The sequence below is a fragment of the Erpetoichthys calabaricus genome, chromosome 14 (genome assembly GCF_900747795.2).
Source record: "Erpetoichthys calabaricus chromosome 14, fErpCal1.3, whole genome shotgun sequence".
NCBI classification, from domain to species: domain Eukaryota; kingdom Metazoa; phylum Chordata; class Cladistia; order Polypteriformes; family Polypteridae; genus Erpetoichthys; species Erpetoichthys calabaricus.
This window is the reverse complement of record NC_041407.2, coordinates 2395736-2413392: the sequence shown is the minus strand read 5'-3', so window position 1 is coordinate 2413392 and position 17657 is coordinate 2395736. Positions and strand designations below refer to the sequence as shown.

The 17657-nt window shown below is 48.4% G+C and overlaps 1 protein-coding gene across 5 annotated transcripts in view; it reads right to left on the bottom strand.

Moving 5' to 3' along the window:
• The window catches only part of LOC114665161 (putative uncharacterized protein MYH16), a 115894-nt gene that overhangs the window by 49713 nt on the left and 48524 nt on the right, over nt 1-17657 (bottom strand). For 4 of the 5 annotated variants that reach the window (XM_051918795.1, XM_051918793.1, XM_051918796.1 and 1 more), the window contains 2 exons: nt 17258-17290; nt 6268-6354 (listed from right to left, as the gene is read on the bottom strand). In XM_051918795.1, the coding sequence (XP_051774755.1) occupies nt 6268-6354; nt 17258-17290 (120 nt within the window). The remainder of the gene's footprint in view (nt 1-6267; nt 6355-17257; nt 17291-17657) is intronic. The other variant, XM_028819578.2, reaches the window with a different exon arrangement.

Here is a 17657-nt window from a genome sequence, read left to right as displayed (position 1 = left end):
AATGAAGTCACTTCCGGTTCTGCCCTCCATGATGACGCCACTTCTGGCTCCGGCGCCCGTGATGACAGCACTTTGCCTTCCACTTTCCATGACGACATCCCTTTCCGGTTTCCGACACCCGTAATGACGTCACTTCCGGTCCCACCCTCCATGATGACGTCACTTCCTAGCCAGACTGTTAAAGCCGCCATCTTTGCCACATGTCATCAGTTCAGTTTTGGACTCGTGAACATCTCCTGGTTATTCCAGCCTTTCGCAGCCAGGGCACATTATACGGGTGGCTTTGTGATGACTTTGTGTCGTTTTTGTGACATCGCACTCTCCGTGATGCGACCTTTGACTCGTATTGCGCTTCTCAAATTCTGTTTTCCTGCTAACGAATTCTCTGGGGCGTCTTTTTTAACTTTAGGGTTTGTTTCGCATTTCGGCATAGTCACTCACAGATCGTCTTCCTCTTTCTCAGTCTTCCTCATTTTGTTTTTTGTGCGACCTCATTTCCTGTTTACTGATGTGACTCCGCCATAACGGCCCTAATTTAGAAGACCACTTCACGTGGCAAACGCACACACACCATGATTATGAAGAAATAACTTGAAAAACACTGAAGTCGTCCTTTAAGCTGGGAGGCCCCGTCATACGTGTGTGTGTGTGTGTGTGTGTGTGTACGACGGTCGGTTGTAATCTCCACCATCAACGGCCTGTCTGGGATTCCTTTGATGAAGTTACCACATAACGGGGGCCACAGTTTCACCTTTCAGTGCCAACAGCGCCCGTGGTGCGTCACCTCAAGTGAACAGCGGACACCTAGTGGTCTGTCATCGCCGGCCTGTTGATCGGTTTTGGGCAACTTTCTTCACTTCTAAAAATAAAACAAAAAACCTCTGGCTAACCTTACTGTCAGCTTTTTTTTGGGGGAGGGGGGCTTGGGGGCAAAGGTGACTTTGAGCCAAATGAGCCTGATTTTCAGCAGCCGCTTCAAGACGTTACGTAAATGAGGAGCTGCTACGACGACGTGGACGGCTCTGCGGCGATCACAGATTGCATGTTCAGGAGGCGATGGCTGCTGCCAAGCATTTCAGGGCAGTGAAACATCAGCTTGTCAGATCACAGACGTGAATAATGGATTCAGACAGTCCATTCCTTCCAGTTATTATGCCAAGAACAAAAAGCAATCTCTCACGAAAAGTGTGCAAGTTATACGTGCGGAAATCTAAACGACGCCGGTAATGAATGGTGGGCCACAGTGGCGGAAGGGAAATTCAAATCAGGCAAAACTGTAAACACTCGCTAGAATTTCTCCTGGGGGCTCCCATTACTGACAAACCCGCTAATGAGAAAGTGCAGTGAAATGCTGTAGGTGAACAGGACCCCCATGGCCACCAGGGGGCCCCCCCAAGCCCAACAGCAGCCACTCGGACTCTAGTCCGGGTTTATTAAGACAAACTGGTTTGAATGGCACCTGTTGCGATGTGAGATTTTGCATACGACTTGATAAATATTTTGTATGTCTTTATTTGTAATTTAGGCAAAGCAATGGAATTTAGTGTTACTTTGGTGAGGGGCATTCGTGTTTGCCCTCCTTTACGACTGAGTCTCTTTGAATTTTACGACAGAGTTGGGGGAAAGGGGTGCTTGACACGGGTGTTTCTCTGCTAGAGTCTTTCAGCCCCCCCCCCCCCAAGCGCCGCAAGGAAGCCAAGTTGCCTGACTGGCAAACTTTGGCTCACCAAATGGTTTTGGGGGGGATGGCAGGTATTAAGATGTTCTATTTCCCCATTGGCTGTTTGGGATTGGCTTGTCTCAGAGGCCTTTAAGTACCAGGATGTCCTATTGGCTGTAGGGGTTGGACAGAACATCTATAAATCTGCTTGTTCAACCACATTCTCGCTCTCTTACTAACCTCTGATGATGAAGACAACACAATAACCCGTAGCTATGGACTGGGTTATCATTTTTATGCAGACGATACTCAACTCTACTTCAATGTGTGGCACGCGACTGGGGGTAGTACCCAGCCGGGACGCCCAGGAGGACAGGAGGAGGGCTTATGCCTCCTTCGGACCACGAGGGGGCGACCGCCCTGGTTATACTGGGGGCCACGGGTACAGGGCTTGGAAGCTCAACCCTGTAGGGGCCCGTGGTCACCGCCAGGGGGCGTCCCCATGCCTGGAGGACTTGGGACCCCAGCACTTCCGTCACACCAGGAAGTGCTGGGGGGAAGAAGAAAAGAGACACCCGGAGTGCTTCCGGAGAGACAGCAGGCACTTCCGCCACACGGGGGGCGTGTCAGTGGAAGATTGCCAGGAACCACCTGGAGCACATCCGGGTGACTATAAAAAGGGGCCGCCTACCTTCAGTCAATGCTGGAGTCGGGTGGAAGAGGACGAAGTCTGAGAGTGAGAGAGACGGAGGAGAGAAGGAGGCGGCCTGAAGGCATATTGTAGCCAGAGGCCTGGACTGTTGGAGTGATTGGTGCTGTGGCACTGGGTTGTGCATTTAATGGACCTTATATATAGTGTAAATAAACGTGTGGTGGACTTTAACATGGTGTCCGTCTGTCTGTGTCTGGGCTATTTCCCACAAATGTTAAAAGTGGAACTTCATCAGAGCTCTCTCAGCTGTGAGCAGAACTCTTTAAAATTAAATTGCAACAAATCTGACCTCCTGCAAATTGAGACTAAAGTGCAACTTCATAAAATGAGCTCCTTCCCAGTCTATCTTGGCGGTGATCTCATCAGACCTGCCTCTACTGCAAAGAATCTTGGTGTCATTTTTGATTCCTCCCTTTCTTATTCTGCCTACATAAATCACATTAAGAAACTTTCTTATTTTCACCTCCGTAACATATCCCGTGTTCGCTCCTTCCTCTCCTTTTCTAATGCTGAGAAACTTGTCCCTGCTTTTATCACATCCCACATCGATTATTGTAATTCCCTACTGGCAGGTGCCCCTTCTAATCTTATATCACAGCTCCAGCTTATTCAAAACTCAGCTGCAAGAGTCCTTACTCGAACCAGCAGCAGCGAGCACATCACACCCATCCCTGCTCCATCTTCACTGGCTCCCTGTGTCTTACAGAATCGAATATAAAATTCTACTAATAACCTACAAAGCCTTAAATAATCTTGCGCCAAACTCCATCAGTGACCTTCTCCATCACTATGTGCCTGTCCGCCCACTAAGGTCCTCTGATTCTGCCAGTCCTGTTGTGCCCCTCACTAATCTACACTCCACGGGTGACAGCAGGGCCTTCAGCTGTATAGTGCCCAGACTCTGGAATGACCTACCGAAATTAATCAGGTCAGCTGACTCCATGAATTCTTTTAAAAAACAACTCAAAACTCATCTGTTCAGTTTGGCTTTTAGCTCTACTTGACGTTATTACCCTTCTCTCAGTTGACTTCTCTGTCAAGATGCTCATGTAACCTGTGTGTGTGTGTGTGTGTGTGTGTGTGCGAGACCATCAATGATGTCTATTTTTTGTTTTTTTTTTAATTCACTGTCATAATCCTCTTTATTTATTTATCTGGTTTGTACAATGCTATGTACTGTATACCCTGCCGTTCTTTATTATATTCTGTAAGTGCCTTGAGCATGGGAAAGGCACTATATAAATAAAATGCATTATTATTATTAATGGAGACCACAGCTTTGCAGCCATATTGAGACAGGCATACAGCCTGTTCTGAAGAAAGCTGAGCACCAACGATACCTCAACTAGAGACATTTTAAATAACTACAAGTCTGTGTGCCGCCTGAAACTACACATCACCATTTAATCAGGTTGTATGGTTGCCAATATTCAAATGAACTTTCAAATTGTTATTATTTATGATTATCATCAATAACACATTATATTATGTGTAACTTAACTCCTGCTTGCCTTTAGATATAGAAGAGAAGGTGGGGATAAGTTATATACTATAATACCTTATAAACAGCGGTAAGTCTGCGAGATTAGGCATTCTGACAAAGGCTACATACAGTGCATCCAGAAAGTATTCCCAGCGCTTCATCACTTGTTCCACATTTTGTTATGTTACAGCCTTATTCCAAAATGGATTCAATTCATTTTTTTCCTCAGAATTCTACACACAACACCCCATAATGACAACGTGAAAAAAGTTTGAGATTTTTGCATATTTATTAAAAATAATCAAATTGACAAAGCACATGTATAAGTATTCACAGCCTTTGCCATGAAGCTCCAAATTGAGCTCAGGTGCCTCCTGTTTCCCCTGATCATCCTTGAGATGTTTCTGCAGCTTCATTGGAGTCCACCTGTGGTACATTCAGTTGATTGGACATGATTTGGAAAGGCACACACCTGTCTATAGAAGGTCCCACAGTTGACAGTTCATGTCAGAGCACAAACCAAGCATGAAGTCAAAGGAATTGTCTGTAGACCTCCGAGACAGGATTGTCTCGAGGCACAAATCTGGAGAAAGTTACAGAAAAATTTCTGCTGCTTTGAAGGTCCCAATGAGCACAGTGGCCTCCATCATCCATCATAAGTGGAAGAAGTTCGAAACCACCAGGACTCTTCCTAGAGCTGGCCGGCCATCTAAAATGAGCGATCAGGGGAGAAGGGCCTTAGTCAGGGAGGTGACCAAGAACCCGATGGTCACTCTGTCAGAGCTCCAGAGGTCCTCTGTAGAGAGAGGAGAACCTTCCAGAAGGACAACCATCTCTGCAGCAATCCACCAATCAGGCCTGTATGGTAGACTGGCCAGAAGGAAGCCACTCCTTAGTAAAAGGCACATGGCAGCCCGCCTGGAGTTTGCCAAAAGGCACCTGAAGGACTCTCAGACCATGAGAAAGAAAATTCTCTGGTCTGATGAGACAAAGATTGAACTCTTTGGTGTGAATGCCAGGCGTCACGTTTGGAGGAAACCAGGCACCGCTCATCACCAGGCCAATACCATCCCTACAGTGAAGCATGGTGGTGGTAGCATCATGCTGTGGGGAACTGGGAGACTAGTCAGGATAAAGGGAAAGATGACTGCAGCAATGTACAGAGACATCCTGGATGAAAACCTGCTCCAGAGCGCTCTTGACCTCAGACTGGGGCGACGGTTCATCTTTCAGCAGGACAACGACCCTAAGCACACAGCCAAGATATCAAAGGAGTGGCTTCAGGACAACTCTGTGAATGTCCTTGAGTGGCCCAGCCAGAGCCCAGACTTGAATCCGATTGAACATCTCTGGAGAGATCTTAAAATGGCTGTGCACCGACGCTTCCCATCCAACCTGATAGAGCTTGAGAGGTGCTGCAAAGAGGAATGGGCGAAACTGGCCAAGGATAGGTGTGCCAAGCTTGTGGCATCATATTCAAAAAGACTTGAGGCTGGAATTGCTGCCAAAGGGGCATCGACAAAGTATTGAGCAAAGGCTGTGAATACTTATAGACATGGGATTTCTCAGTTTGTTTATTTTTAATAAATTTGCAAAAGCCTCAAGTAAACTTTTTTCACGTTGTCATTATGGGGTGTTGTGTGTAGAATTCTGAGGAAAAAAATGAATTTAATCCATTTTGGAATAAGGCTGTAGCATAACAAAATGTGGAAAAAGTGATGCGCTGTGAATACTTTCCGGATGCACTGTATATGACACACACACACTTGCACTCAACACTGGGGACACTTTGGCATCGTCGACTAACTTAAACCTGAACGCCTTCGAGGACGAGACAAGAAAATTACAGCACCCAAAAGAAAACTGAAATATGCACGGAGAGAACCTGCAGGCGGCACATGGAAAGGATCTAAGCACAGAAAGCCAAGCCAGGTTCCGTATGACGGACACAGCCACCCACTGTGCCAGCGTGCCAACCTGCATGTGTCTACTGCATGGCGAACGTTAGGTTTTAAGAGCGCTCAGCTATGCCGTACGTCACGTTCGTTCACAAAGTCTCAGAATGTTTACTTCCGCCTTATGCCTTCAAGCTCTGGCGCTCCGGTACCACTGGAAGTAATCGACATTCCCAGAGTCAGTGTGGAGTCTGGACGGTTGCCCACCACCATTACTGTGCATTGTCACCGGTTAGTTCGGCAACTTAAAATCTCGAAGGTTTGTGATTGTGCTGGGGTGTCACACGATGGCCCGCTGATTCTTACCAAGCACTTAATGCTGCCAGCGTAACCTTTGAACTCTGTGACAAGCAGATTAGGTCAGGGAAAAAAAAAAACAAAAGGATGAAAGAGATCCGAAAGTGAGGCAGGGTCTCCATTTGTTCAATTCGTTACAAACCACAGGGCCTCATCTCACCTCCTCGATTTCCAGCTGGAGTTTCGCCTTCTCCTTGGTTAGCGAGTTCACTTTTTCTTCTTCTGCTTGCAGGTCCTCAAGCGCATGCTGCAAAAAAAAAAAAAATAAAGCAGATGCCTTCTGTTATCCTTCAAATGCACTACATATGGTACACCATGCACAGATTTTATTTTATATTTCTCTTCTCTATTCTATATGTGTGTGTTTGAAAATGCTTTTTTATTTACTTTTTAATCCACCTTAAGAGCGTCTGTCCGGTTATTTAAATCTGTCATTCCAACAGATGGAGCATCACAAAACAATTGTAGTAATAAAACACATTACATCGATCTTTTAAGATGGCGCCGATTGGTGTGGCTGGCCGTCTGCACGTCCATCCATCCATCCATCCATTATCCAACCCACTATATCCTAACTACAGGGTCATGGGGGTCTGCTGGAGCCAATCCCAGCCAACACAGGGCGCAAGGCAGGAAACAAACCCCAGGCAGGGCGCCAGCCCACCGCAGGGCACACACACACACACACACACACCACACACCAGGGACAATTTATTTAAATTTATTTATTTATTTATTCACATTCCAACTTTTAGAACACTGCGCCCCCCGACTTTTTGCTGGTACTGCAACTCGCACATGTGTCGCGTTAATTTCTGAGGACCTGCTCAGAGGACGCATCAAATGAACACTCAGAACGCGTGGCGGCCATGATGCGGGCGCGTACGCGTTCTAAGCGTGAAGTATAAATAAGCCCTTAGGCCCCCTCCTCGGTTCAGAGATGGTTGTTCCTTTTTCACGTAGATGGCCTCCTTGACTCCTCGCTCAAACCAGCGTTCCACCCAGTCTAGGATGTGCACATCTTCATCACTGAGAGAATGACCGCTGTCCTGTAGGTGTAAATAGTCTGGCCTGATGAGGTAGCTCTTCTGTGTTGTTCCTGTCCTGGAACACCACCGAGCCATTGGTTCAGGTATATGGGTGAAAATCAAATCTCAGGAGGTACCACAATTCACGGACCACATCAACTCAGTGGACAAACACATCCAGTTCAGCTTTCTTAGATTGTGAAATTTCCATCAGCAATGGAGGACATTTGAAAGTTGATGTGTACCGTAAACCAACGCATATGGATCAGTATTTAAGGTTTGACTCTCACCATCCACTAGAGCACAAAATAGGTGTCATCAGGACTCTACAACACACAGCAGAAACCATACCCACGGACACAGCGGCCAGGGAAGCAGAAGAACATCATATCACAAAGGCCCTGAGAAAATGTGGACGTTTGTGAAAGCAGGGAAGACACCTGAAGAACGCTCTGAGTCTAAGCAATCCAGGAGAGAGGAAGGACAACCGCTGTCTAACCTTTGGTGACCCCTTATGTGTCAGGAGTATCGCAACAACTGAGACGCATTTTTTTCAAAACACCCGGTCTCGGTGGCTTTCAAACCTCAAAACACGTTACGGCAAAAATGAGTCCACCGCAAGGACCGGGTGCCCTGGCACAGATAGAGTAATATAGTTTACGCAGTTAAGTGCCAAGAGGATTGCCATGAATTATACATTGGGGGAAACCAAACAACCACTGGCGAAGCGGATGGCACAACACAGAAGAGCTACCTGGTCAGGCCAGTCTATTTACACCTACAGGACAGCGGTCATTCTCTCAGTGATGAAGATGTGCACATCCTGGGCTGGGAGGTACGCTGGTTTGAGCGAGGAGTCAAGGAGGCCATTTACGTGAAACAGGAACGAGGAGGGGGCCTAAGGGTACATCTTTCACCATCTTAGTGATTGCAGCCAGTCCCCAACTCTCTGTGAATGGTACTCATGGACGCTTTGCCCATCATTGATCACACGGCCCATTGTTAGTCAATGCTGCTAGGTTCGGTCATAAGGCCAAGGTACTGTTTCTAAGGTTGGAGAAACCAGCAGTCAACTGAGACTGAGGAGGTCACTTGGATGAGTAATGTAACGTAACGTATCTCCCTGGAAAAGAACTGTGTCCAGATGAACTGAATCAACTTTCCTGGACTAATGAGCGTGCATCAAGACAGTCCTGTTCTTTCACGTGAGCAGTTTCTTTCATTCTTTGTCAGTAAACGTGATACAATCCGCTGTCATATTGTTCCAACTGGCTATGAACTTCCTACTGGTAATTATGGAATCTTTTGATCTTGTTTCACTTTCACAGTTAAAAAGTCCTATTGAGACCCTTAAACCAGCTCTCAGTCCTCTTGATGTTGTACCACCACCCCTTTGATGTTTTGGGTCCATCTTTACTAGCCATTATCAATGGTTCTAAACTGGCAGTGCCAGGTGGAATACCCACAGACATGAGCGTCACTCTTTATGTAGCTGTAGTCGTTACTGGTGAAACAATCCAAATATTCCAGAAAAGTCCACATTTCACGTTTTTTGAGACTCTCTTCTGGAGTGGCATTAATACAAACAATCAATGACAAGAGACTCAATGGATTTTGGGACCACTGCACGGGCACGTATGTGCCAGTTCTACCACCGGACCAACAGGACATCCGATGCATCACACCAAACGACTTTTGACACATCAGGTCAGCGTGGGACACCAATGCAATATCTACAAGCGTTGACCACAGGAGTGAGACCCTTCTAAAACCAAAAGGGGGGGGGGGTCCCTGTGGGCCTGTGGACATGTGAACGTCGGAGAAGATTAGGCTTCACCACACTAGGGTGAGGTCAGGCTGATTAAGAAATAAACTCCTGCAGATATCGAAAGGTCGTCTCCAAGGCCATGAAGAAAAGCACCGAGACCCCCCCCCGGCGAATGGAGTTCAAGGTGTCAGGGCTGGAGCAGAGCCCCCCCCCCCCCCCGTCTAATAAAAACAGCTGGGAAGTCCTACAGGGATCTGGAAGTCTTCCAGCAGGATTCACCAGACTCCCAGCAGGAAATCCAAGAGCATTCCCACAAGTCCGGACACAACCACTCATCACGAATCTGCAGCAAGATTTATTCTGCCATAAAATTTGGAAGTGCTTTTAAAAAAATCTACAATGCCGCATCAAACGCCGCTAACTCGAGGATGGCTTCATGGCAGACAGGCCACAATTTACAGCAACAAAAAAAAAAAAGGGTTACACGTCAGCACCGACTTCTGAAGAACACGGAGCACTGAAACCACCGAAGGGGAAAACAATGTTGGAATATCGCTGGCCACCGACAACATTCGGTGAGCTTGAGGTAAAGTGGGACAGGACCACCGGCCGTTGCCTAAGACCTCATCACCTCGTCAGGTCCTTCACCGGTGACATCTGGGTGTCAGGAAAGTCACCACAGGAACACTGAGACTTCATCCCAGAATACACAACAGTTTGGCTTGCTTGGCCTAAAAAAAGAACAAAAGCTGCCAGGTGGAGGAGCCGCGGACCACTTGTACCTTTAGCTGACTGCACACGCCCAGCGCCCACCACACGCAACCAACATGGAAGTGAGGAAACCCTCTGCACCTCAGGCCGGGTCCCTGGCAGTGCACTGATGAGTGGGTGGTGGCGGGGGAGAACTTTAAGAATTGTCAACACCAGGACTCAGAGCGCAGAACCACCAGGAACAGTGGGAGACCCTCCAATCTACAGGGCAAAGGGCAGTGCTGCCTGGGGGGACCCCCCCCACACACACAAAACCACATGGAATATAGCCATCAGAAATTAAGCAATGACAAATAAAAATGAACAAAGACGACACCAAACATGAATTTGAACACACGACACCCGTCACCTCGACTCGTGCAACGGACCTGCTGGTGAAGACCTGTGGTGATGCGCGGCTCTGCAGTCAGCAATGAGTGTAGCCGGGGTTTGAGGGGGACATCCCCCTCTAGGGGCCATTTTGAGAAGGGCTTCTGGAATTTATTGGGACTTGTGTGCTGTACACACACACAGAATACACAAAGAGCACACCTGAGAGTTCACGCTTCACCTGCTCATTTGTCATTTTACAGCACCTTGTAGTTAAAAACTGAGCCCCACATACAGTAATCTCAAGGGGGCTTTCACCGACCGCATCTTCCAACTAAAATAACGTTAAGTATTGCATCAGTTGACATGAAGTTGAAGTGTGGAAGATGACATGAAGTTGACGTGAGGTTGAAGATGACGTGATGGTCTCCAGCTAATCACAGTGTAGGTCCCAGCTGTGAGCACGATTCCGCTGCCATTTCCACTCAATGTATTAAGGGCTGGCTTTGCCGTTACAAATGGCGTTCAGACATGTAAAAGAGGACAACATACAAGTTGAAAGGTAAATTTGAGAGAAATCAGCGAATCCGTACTTTCAAGTCAAACGGGATGTTTTGGATTTAAGATACTGTAGAAAAAACAAAATTCCGCCAATGCGAGGTTTTCGAAATTTTCAAAATTTGTACAGCGCGCTCTCCTCGAAACGCTTGAACCAAAACTGAAACGATGAGATGCCATTGAAGAATCAAGTGTGCCGAATGTAAATGGAATCAGGCGACTCCGCCGGAGGGCAAGTCATTCCAGGTGGCCTGAGAGACGTGACGGTGACAACAGGCGTTTGCACATTTTACGTGCAAATTTCAAGAATTGTCGCCAAATCAATGGTGAAGTTCAACGCCACAGCCTGCTGATCCCATAAGAGACGCACAGCGCATCTCACGTCTGTTGTTTCTGCTCATATACGTCTTACGACAAACTGTTTCTTAATTCTGTCCGTGGAGTCGAGAGGAACTGCGGCCCATTTTCGACAGCGCCGGTGACACAGCAGGGTCCATCTTTGACTTGGATTTCTGTTCAAACCACGGGGTTTGGATGGGTGGTTCTCACTCAATCCCACCAGGCTAATTAAGAGACGCAAATCAGCTCAACGTCTTTGGAACGCTGGAGGAGACCCGATTGAAAATTCCCAAGGGAACGAGTCCAGTGGACCAAAGGGGTTCAATGGGGGAATTCAATTTCACACAAACGTTAGGAGGAGAACCACAGTAAGTGTGGTGGACAGAAGGACTTGAGGGACCTTGTAGGGGGGTTTAAGTGGCTAGAATGGCCGAGCTTTGTAGAGCCTGTTCTCGTTCAGACTGCTCTAATGTGAGGAAATCCGAGCGCCCATGATGAACCCACCTAGAGAGGTGGAGCTCAGGCCTCGGACCAAAGTCCTCGGAGGTGTGACCCTCCTTTGTATTTGTCCGAGTGCGGCTTCTTGGTGGGCTCAAACTCGTCCGCTGGTTACAGGCTGGGATTCCAACAAAATGCTGTGTTAGATTCCCGAATCCGAAGAGCAGGAGACCCGCACTCTCTGTTGGGGGGCCAAACAAATCCTGTCAGGGCTGCTGGCTGCCCACACTGAATGCTAAATCCCAGAATGGAGACACTGAAGATTTATTTCGCCTGCAGATAACCAACTTACACTAACAAATCATCTTTTATGATTATACTTAAAAAACACAAACATTTACTGCCGTTTAGCGTCGGTGCAGAATTCGAATAACAACGCCAAGCGCCAACAGCCAAAGGCACACATTTCAGCAGCCGACTGTGGACTGTCAGGACGCTCCCAAGTCGTCCACAACCCCAAAGAAATCAAAACAATAGTTAAACGTGTTGGAATGAAAGGGATGGAGAGACGAGCAAAGGGGACAAACCCTCAGTACGGGGGACACTAAAGACGGAGCGCCAATAACATCACAAAGTTGGCCAACCGCCATCGCCGGCCAGTGACAGATAACGAGGAGACACGTGAGGCTCCTGTCCTGTCACCTCTCTCTGAACGTCAGCAAGACTAAGGACGTGACCACTGGTTTCAGGAAGCACCGGGTGGATCACAGTCCCATTGTCATTTGGGAGGGAGAGCTATGGAAAGAGTCAACAGCTTTGGGGGGGGGTGGCTACCATCACACCAATGATCTTAGGTGGACAGAACCCACCGCAGCGGTCACCAAAAGGCCAATCAGTGACCTGACATTCTCAGATGTCTCAGGGAGGCTCAAAGGTGGAAGTCCTTCAAAATGGCCACCGCAAGGGGACATGCGTTGTTGTGGACGGCATGCCTTCCTCGTCTCTCTCTTAAGCACCGCACAGAACGTCGCACTGATCACAGACCATCCGTGTTCCTGAAAATGTACCACAAGGGACCCTTCACATTACCTAAAGGGGAGGTGGGGGGGTCACCATGATGGCCTTGGTGGAGGGGCTGGCATCTGAAGTGGACAAGACGGGCGTTTATTTCCAGTGCATGTTATGCCTCTTGCTTTCTGGCTCACAGTGACTGACCCTCCAAAACACTCTGATCTTCTGGGCGACAACCTCCAGGCACTGTTACTGGTGCCAATCAGTGAGCTGTTTGGGTACCCCAAGTCATCCCGCACCATGACACGTGCAGACCCATAGCCGATAATCCAAATGTGCGGCAACAGCGGACCACGCAATCCATCGGCCTTCTCTGATGAGGGTGTCCGCGTGGACTCGTGTGTGTGTGTGTGTGTGTGTGATGTGGACGGCCGACCAGGTGGAGAGTCGTCCGTTACGCTTGTTCTTCCCACCGTGAGCCATTCAGTCCATTTGTGCTTTGACGTCGATGCGCTTTGGTAAATTTCATCAGGTCAACCTTCCTCTGCCCAAAGAAATGTTACGGTGCAACAACAACAGCGCAACCCCGCAGTGAGACGTCCACTCAACCTCGGCTTCCGCGTGTTCACACTACCCATAAGCCATTGCAAAGGTGTTGTATTGTGCCAGCGTCTACTGCGTACTTTACCATTTACCTGGTAAGCCCTACCAACCCCGGGACACCAGACGGTGCGACTGCCAACTCTTTAGTTTCCTTTTGCACCCACAGAAGAGGACAACTGACCCCGCCCTGTCACGAGCTTTAAAAAGCAGGGGGCTTCTTATTTGGGAGGTGAGCCCCCCCACTCCCCCAACCCCACAACAGTACAGAGCTCTGCCCGTGAAGCCGGATCACTCTCTAGAGCCTTTTCATTGCTGTCAAAGTGGACATTTTGCTCATCACGTGCCCATTAATTTGAGCAGACGTATTGTTCTGATGGCACCCCAACATTTCATCTCGACTCCCATCTCATTCACGGCGGATGACACCTCGTATTTCAAATACCAAATTAGGGTAGCAAATGATATTCAAAGCAGGAGTCCCCGGCACGTTCACTGCCATCTCTCTGATCTCTGTGCCAACTCAATCAAACACCCAAAATGTGAAATCCCCTCAAGTTTACGTTACCACCAGCTCTAATAATTCAATACTCCGGCGGCCGCAGCGCTAACGGTGCCAGCGGTGCGCTGAAATCAACAGGCCCTCTCGTGTTGGCAGGCCATTCCCCAAGCGTGCAGATTGTTGTAAACGTTAATCACTGGCAGCGCGACACCAACTCCCTCCTAGCAGACGCTAACCTTCTAAGGAGACGTTTCTAATGGGGTAATAAATCATGCCGATCTGTACATCCCCCTGTTGTTTGGCAAGCTATCTCCTCAGACATCTGGGCTTGCACGACATGAAAGAGCCGCTCGAGTCAAGTCTGCATGTGAGGTGCGACTGGCGGTCCCTGGAGCAGCTCGCTGCGCTCGTTGCTGGAGCCGACAGCCCCTCCACTCCCTGCCTGGTACAATGAGCAGCCGCAACTCTCCTCCTCGCCTTTAGTCAGATTCTTTGCTGTGAATTACAGACTAGACGCGTACGCCATACGTCATTTTCTACAAACGTGGCTGACGTAGACTTGTCGGAGAGGTGTCACGTTCTTGAGCATTCACGCAATTTGTCTCAAGCATTTTCTTCTCTCTGGAAGGCAATGGGGGTCCAAGTCCGTTCCAGTCAATCCTGCCGACTACACCACTGACCACAGAGGGAAGAATATCCCACAGTGTGACGCGCATGTGAGCGGAGCATACGTTCATCCCTTCTTGACCCGATTCCTCCAATCACCGAGATATTCTTTGGCACTGGCAACTCACGTCACGCCTTCAAAAAGTCTTCAACCCCCCACCCCCCTTGCAAGTTTACGTGATACAACATGGCGGCACAGTGGACTTCACGACCAGCAGAAGACGACTCACTGGTGTCAAAGTGAAAACAGATCTGTGCAGAGAGTTCTAAATGAGTTACAAACACACCAAGTCAAATCGTCGCTCTCATCAAACACTGAGCCCCTTCATGTCCGTGCTCAGTAGCCGGCAGCCATGACAGTCCCAAGTCTGTCTGTGCACTCGGGCCTCTCTCTCTCGGTCACTTCCGCCATTTCTCTCTCGTTCTTCTTTGTCGGAGTGTCATGGCGGTCTTGAGTGAGCAGCCCTTGTCAAGTCCAGGCATCGATTCTCAAACCGGACCGAGATCTCGACTCCGGGATCTTCACATTCCCGTCTAGTTTTTGGCTTTATGATTGTTCGCGTTGTCTTCTACTCTAGATGCTGGCTTTCTTTGCAGACTGGTTCTCCTCCAGGATTGTTCCATATTCCGCTGCACTCATTTCCCCATCCCAAATCTTCTAGACCCTGTTGCAGAGAAGCCTCCCCAGAGCCTGATGCTGTCCCCACCATCCTATGTAATGTGGGCATCGCCGTCCCGACCCGACACAGACAGACGCAGAGGCGCAACTCCAAAACACACACGGCTTTTGTTCTTTTCCCTTGTGGGAAACGTCCTCCACAAGCTCAACACCACAGTCCAGCACACAAGCACAATACCCGACACAATTCTTCTCTTTTTCTCCTCCACTCCTCCCGACTCTGTCCCTGAATGGAGTGAGGCGGCCTCTTTTATATGGCACCCACAAGTTCTCCAGGTACGCCCCCATTAGCTTCCGGCAGCACTCCCAGGTGTGGCAGAAATGCTGCACGGACACCCACAAGTTACCCCAGGTGTCCCCGGGTCTTCTTCTGGCAGCACTCCCGAATGTGGTGGACGTGTTGCCGTCCAGGGCTCCACAATTGTCCAAGTGCCCCCTGGCGGTGGCCATGGACCCCAGCAGGGCTCAACTTCCAAGCTCCAATCCTGTGGCCCCGATGCAAACCAGGGGGGCTGCCCTCCTGTGTCCCAGGGGAGGTATCGTCTCTCTCCTGGTCCTTCCATCCTCAAGGTGTTCCAGTTGGACAAAATCTCCAGCCGCCTGCCACGATATATATATATATATATATATATATATATATATATATACACAGTATATATATATATATATATATATTACATAGTTTATGTGACAGTAAACTATGTAACATTCAATGATCTGCTTCTCGCAACTGAGAGGGCACCGTGGCAGATGTTTGTAGACTGGCAGACCAACCACATGCGTTACCTGGTAGGTAACCACCCATACAATCAGATCGAGATTCAGACTATGAATGCTATGAATATATATTTATATTGTCACGCACGAGCGCATGGGGAGCAGCTTAAGGACCCGACGCGCAGCGCGACAACCTGTGCCAGGGGACAAAGACCCTTTTCCAAAGAAAAGACGAAGCGCTGCCGCCATAATTCCTTCTGGACAAACAGGAAAACAACACTTCCGGGTTCCCTTCTCTCCTCTGGTCCCCCGCTGATGAAGTCCACTACCCATCCACCACCACACCTTCCCAGCATTCCACATTCTTAATTTCTGGTCCACCTCTTTATAATGTCTGTCCACCCATCCTTGTATGTCTGATGTTTTCGTTGGGAAAATTTTTTGACTTTGACAATTTCTTTACAGTATACGGGGCTAAAAACCCTAAACCTTTATGCTTTGTCGTTTGTATTATTACTATATATATTACTAAAATCGGGTTTGGCTGGTAGGTAACACACAGTTTTGAATGTAAGCCAACCGGGGCTCCTCTGTGTAGCCCCCCAAACAAGACCACCAATAATGCCCTTTATGGAACGAGTGGAGAAAGAATTGACTCGCATGTCACTTACTTTCTCGTATACGAAGTACAGGGAACGTATTGGAATCGTCCAAAAATTTGATTTTGCGATTTTGATGAATCTCGATGTTTTAGACCTCCCGGAGTCTGAAAATGCCATTTTTAGAATTCTGGCCGTCTCTGTGCGTGTGTGTGTGTGTGTGTGTGTGTGTGTGTGTAAACACGATAACTTGAGTACGCTTCACTTGGGTCAACCAAATTAAGTACAAAACTTCGATTTCTGTCAACTTTTGAGCTCTTTCCGTTAACCAGAAGTGGTACTTCACCTTTTATTCACGCAGCTGCAGAGTCCGATTTATTCAACTTTACTTTCTAATAACTGTTCAAAACATTATTAATTTGATTTGCGGTTGACATAATATAAAAATCTAATCATTGTCTTACGGTTTACTCCTCAAACATCGATCTCCATATCGGAGTAGACAAGGGGAGACCACTCCCGGTTTTTAAACTTGCCATGCCATTCCTTCACGTGGACGTGCGCTGGGGAGACCCCCTTCAGCGCTCGTCAAATGGTAATACCACTCCGAGTCAAGGGGTGGCGCTGTTGTCTAACGCTTCTGCTCCCTTCTCCCCAGCAGATCTGATGACCAGCAACGGGATGACGACGGATGTCAACTCCGGCTTCCCGTCCCCTGAAGGGCCTTGGCTTCCTGTTAAAGGGTTCCCCCCACCATCTTGGAAAGACGAATCAACGACACTTTACACTCGATTTTCCGGAGTTCACCACATGCGGATTTTCTTACCTCGTCTTTTATTTCTCGCAGTGCATGTCGTATCTGCAATTTCCACACTGCTTTCAATTTCGACTTTTGACAGCCCCTTTACAAGTCAAGTGGTTTCTTAGCAAACAGCAGAGCTATGCAGAAAAAGGCGTGCAGGCCCCAGAACATCTGCGCGTGGGTTTTCAAGAACAGAATGTGCACTAAAAATAAACACACACACACACACCATACAAAAGGCGACCATTTGGCCTGAATGCGTGGGGCAGCGGTGGCTCAGCAGGACCCCAAACACAGCGGAGCGGGTGCTCGTGAGTCAGCCTTAGCTTTCGGTGAAAGACGGAGGCGACGTTCATGCAGTACCTGGACGCCAGGCTCAGTCTCGTCAGCTTCCACCTAAGTCAAGGACAGGAAGATAAAGAGAGACGGTGAGGACGGCAGCCGCACGACTGTTAAAGACAAGAAAATGGCGTCAGTCGCCGCAGCCAGAGGGCCTTTGGGCCTTCACCCTGCGTTATTTTGCAAACAGCAGGTGATGAGGAACGGACGTGCTGCCTCAGGCTCTGTGGCCCCTGCGTGACATTCTTGTAGTCGATGGGATGGACTCAAAACAAATTCATATTAATCATAGTTTTAAAAAAAACAACCAACAAGACCCTTAGAGCGAGAGAACAGGAATCGACACGCCGTGTACCCCCTGCCGCAGATCCGCTTATTTTGAAATCCTCACCACAAAAGGCTTTGTTAGTCTGTGCAGAGTCGT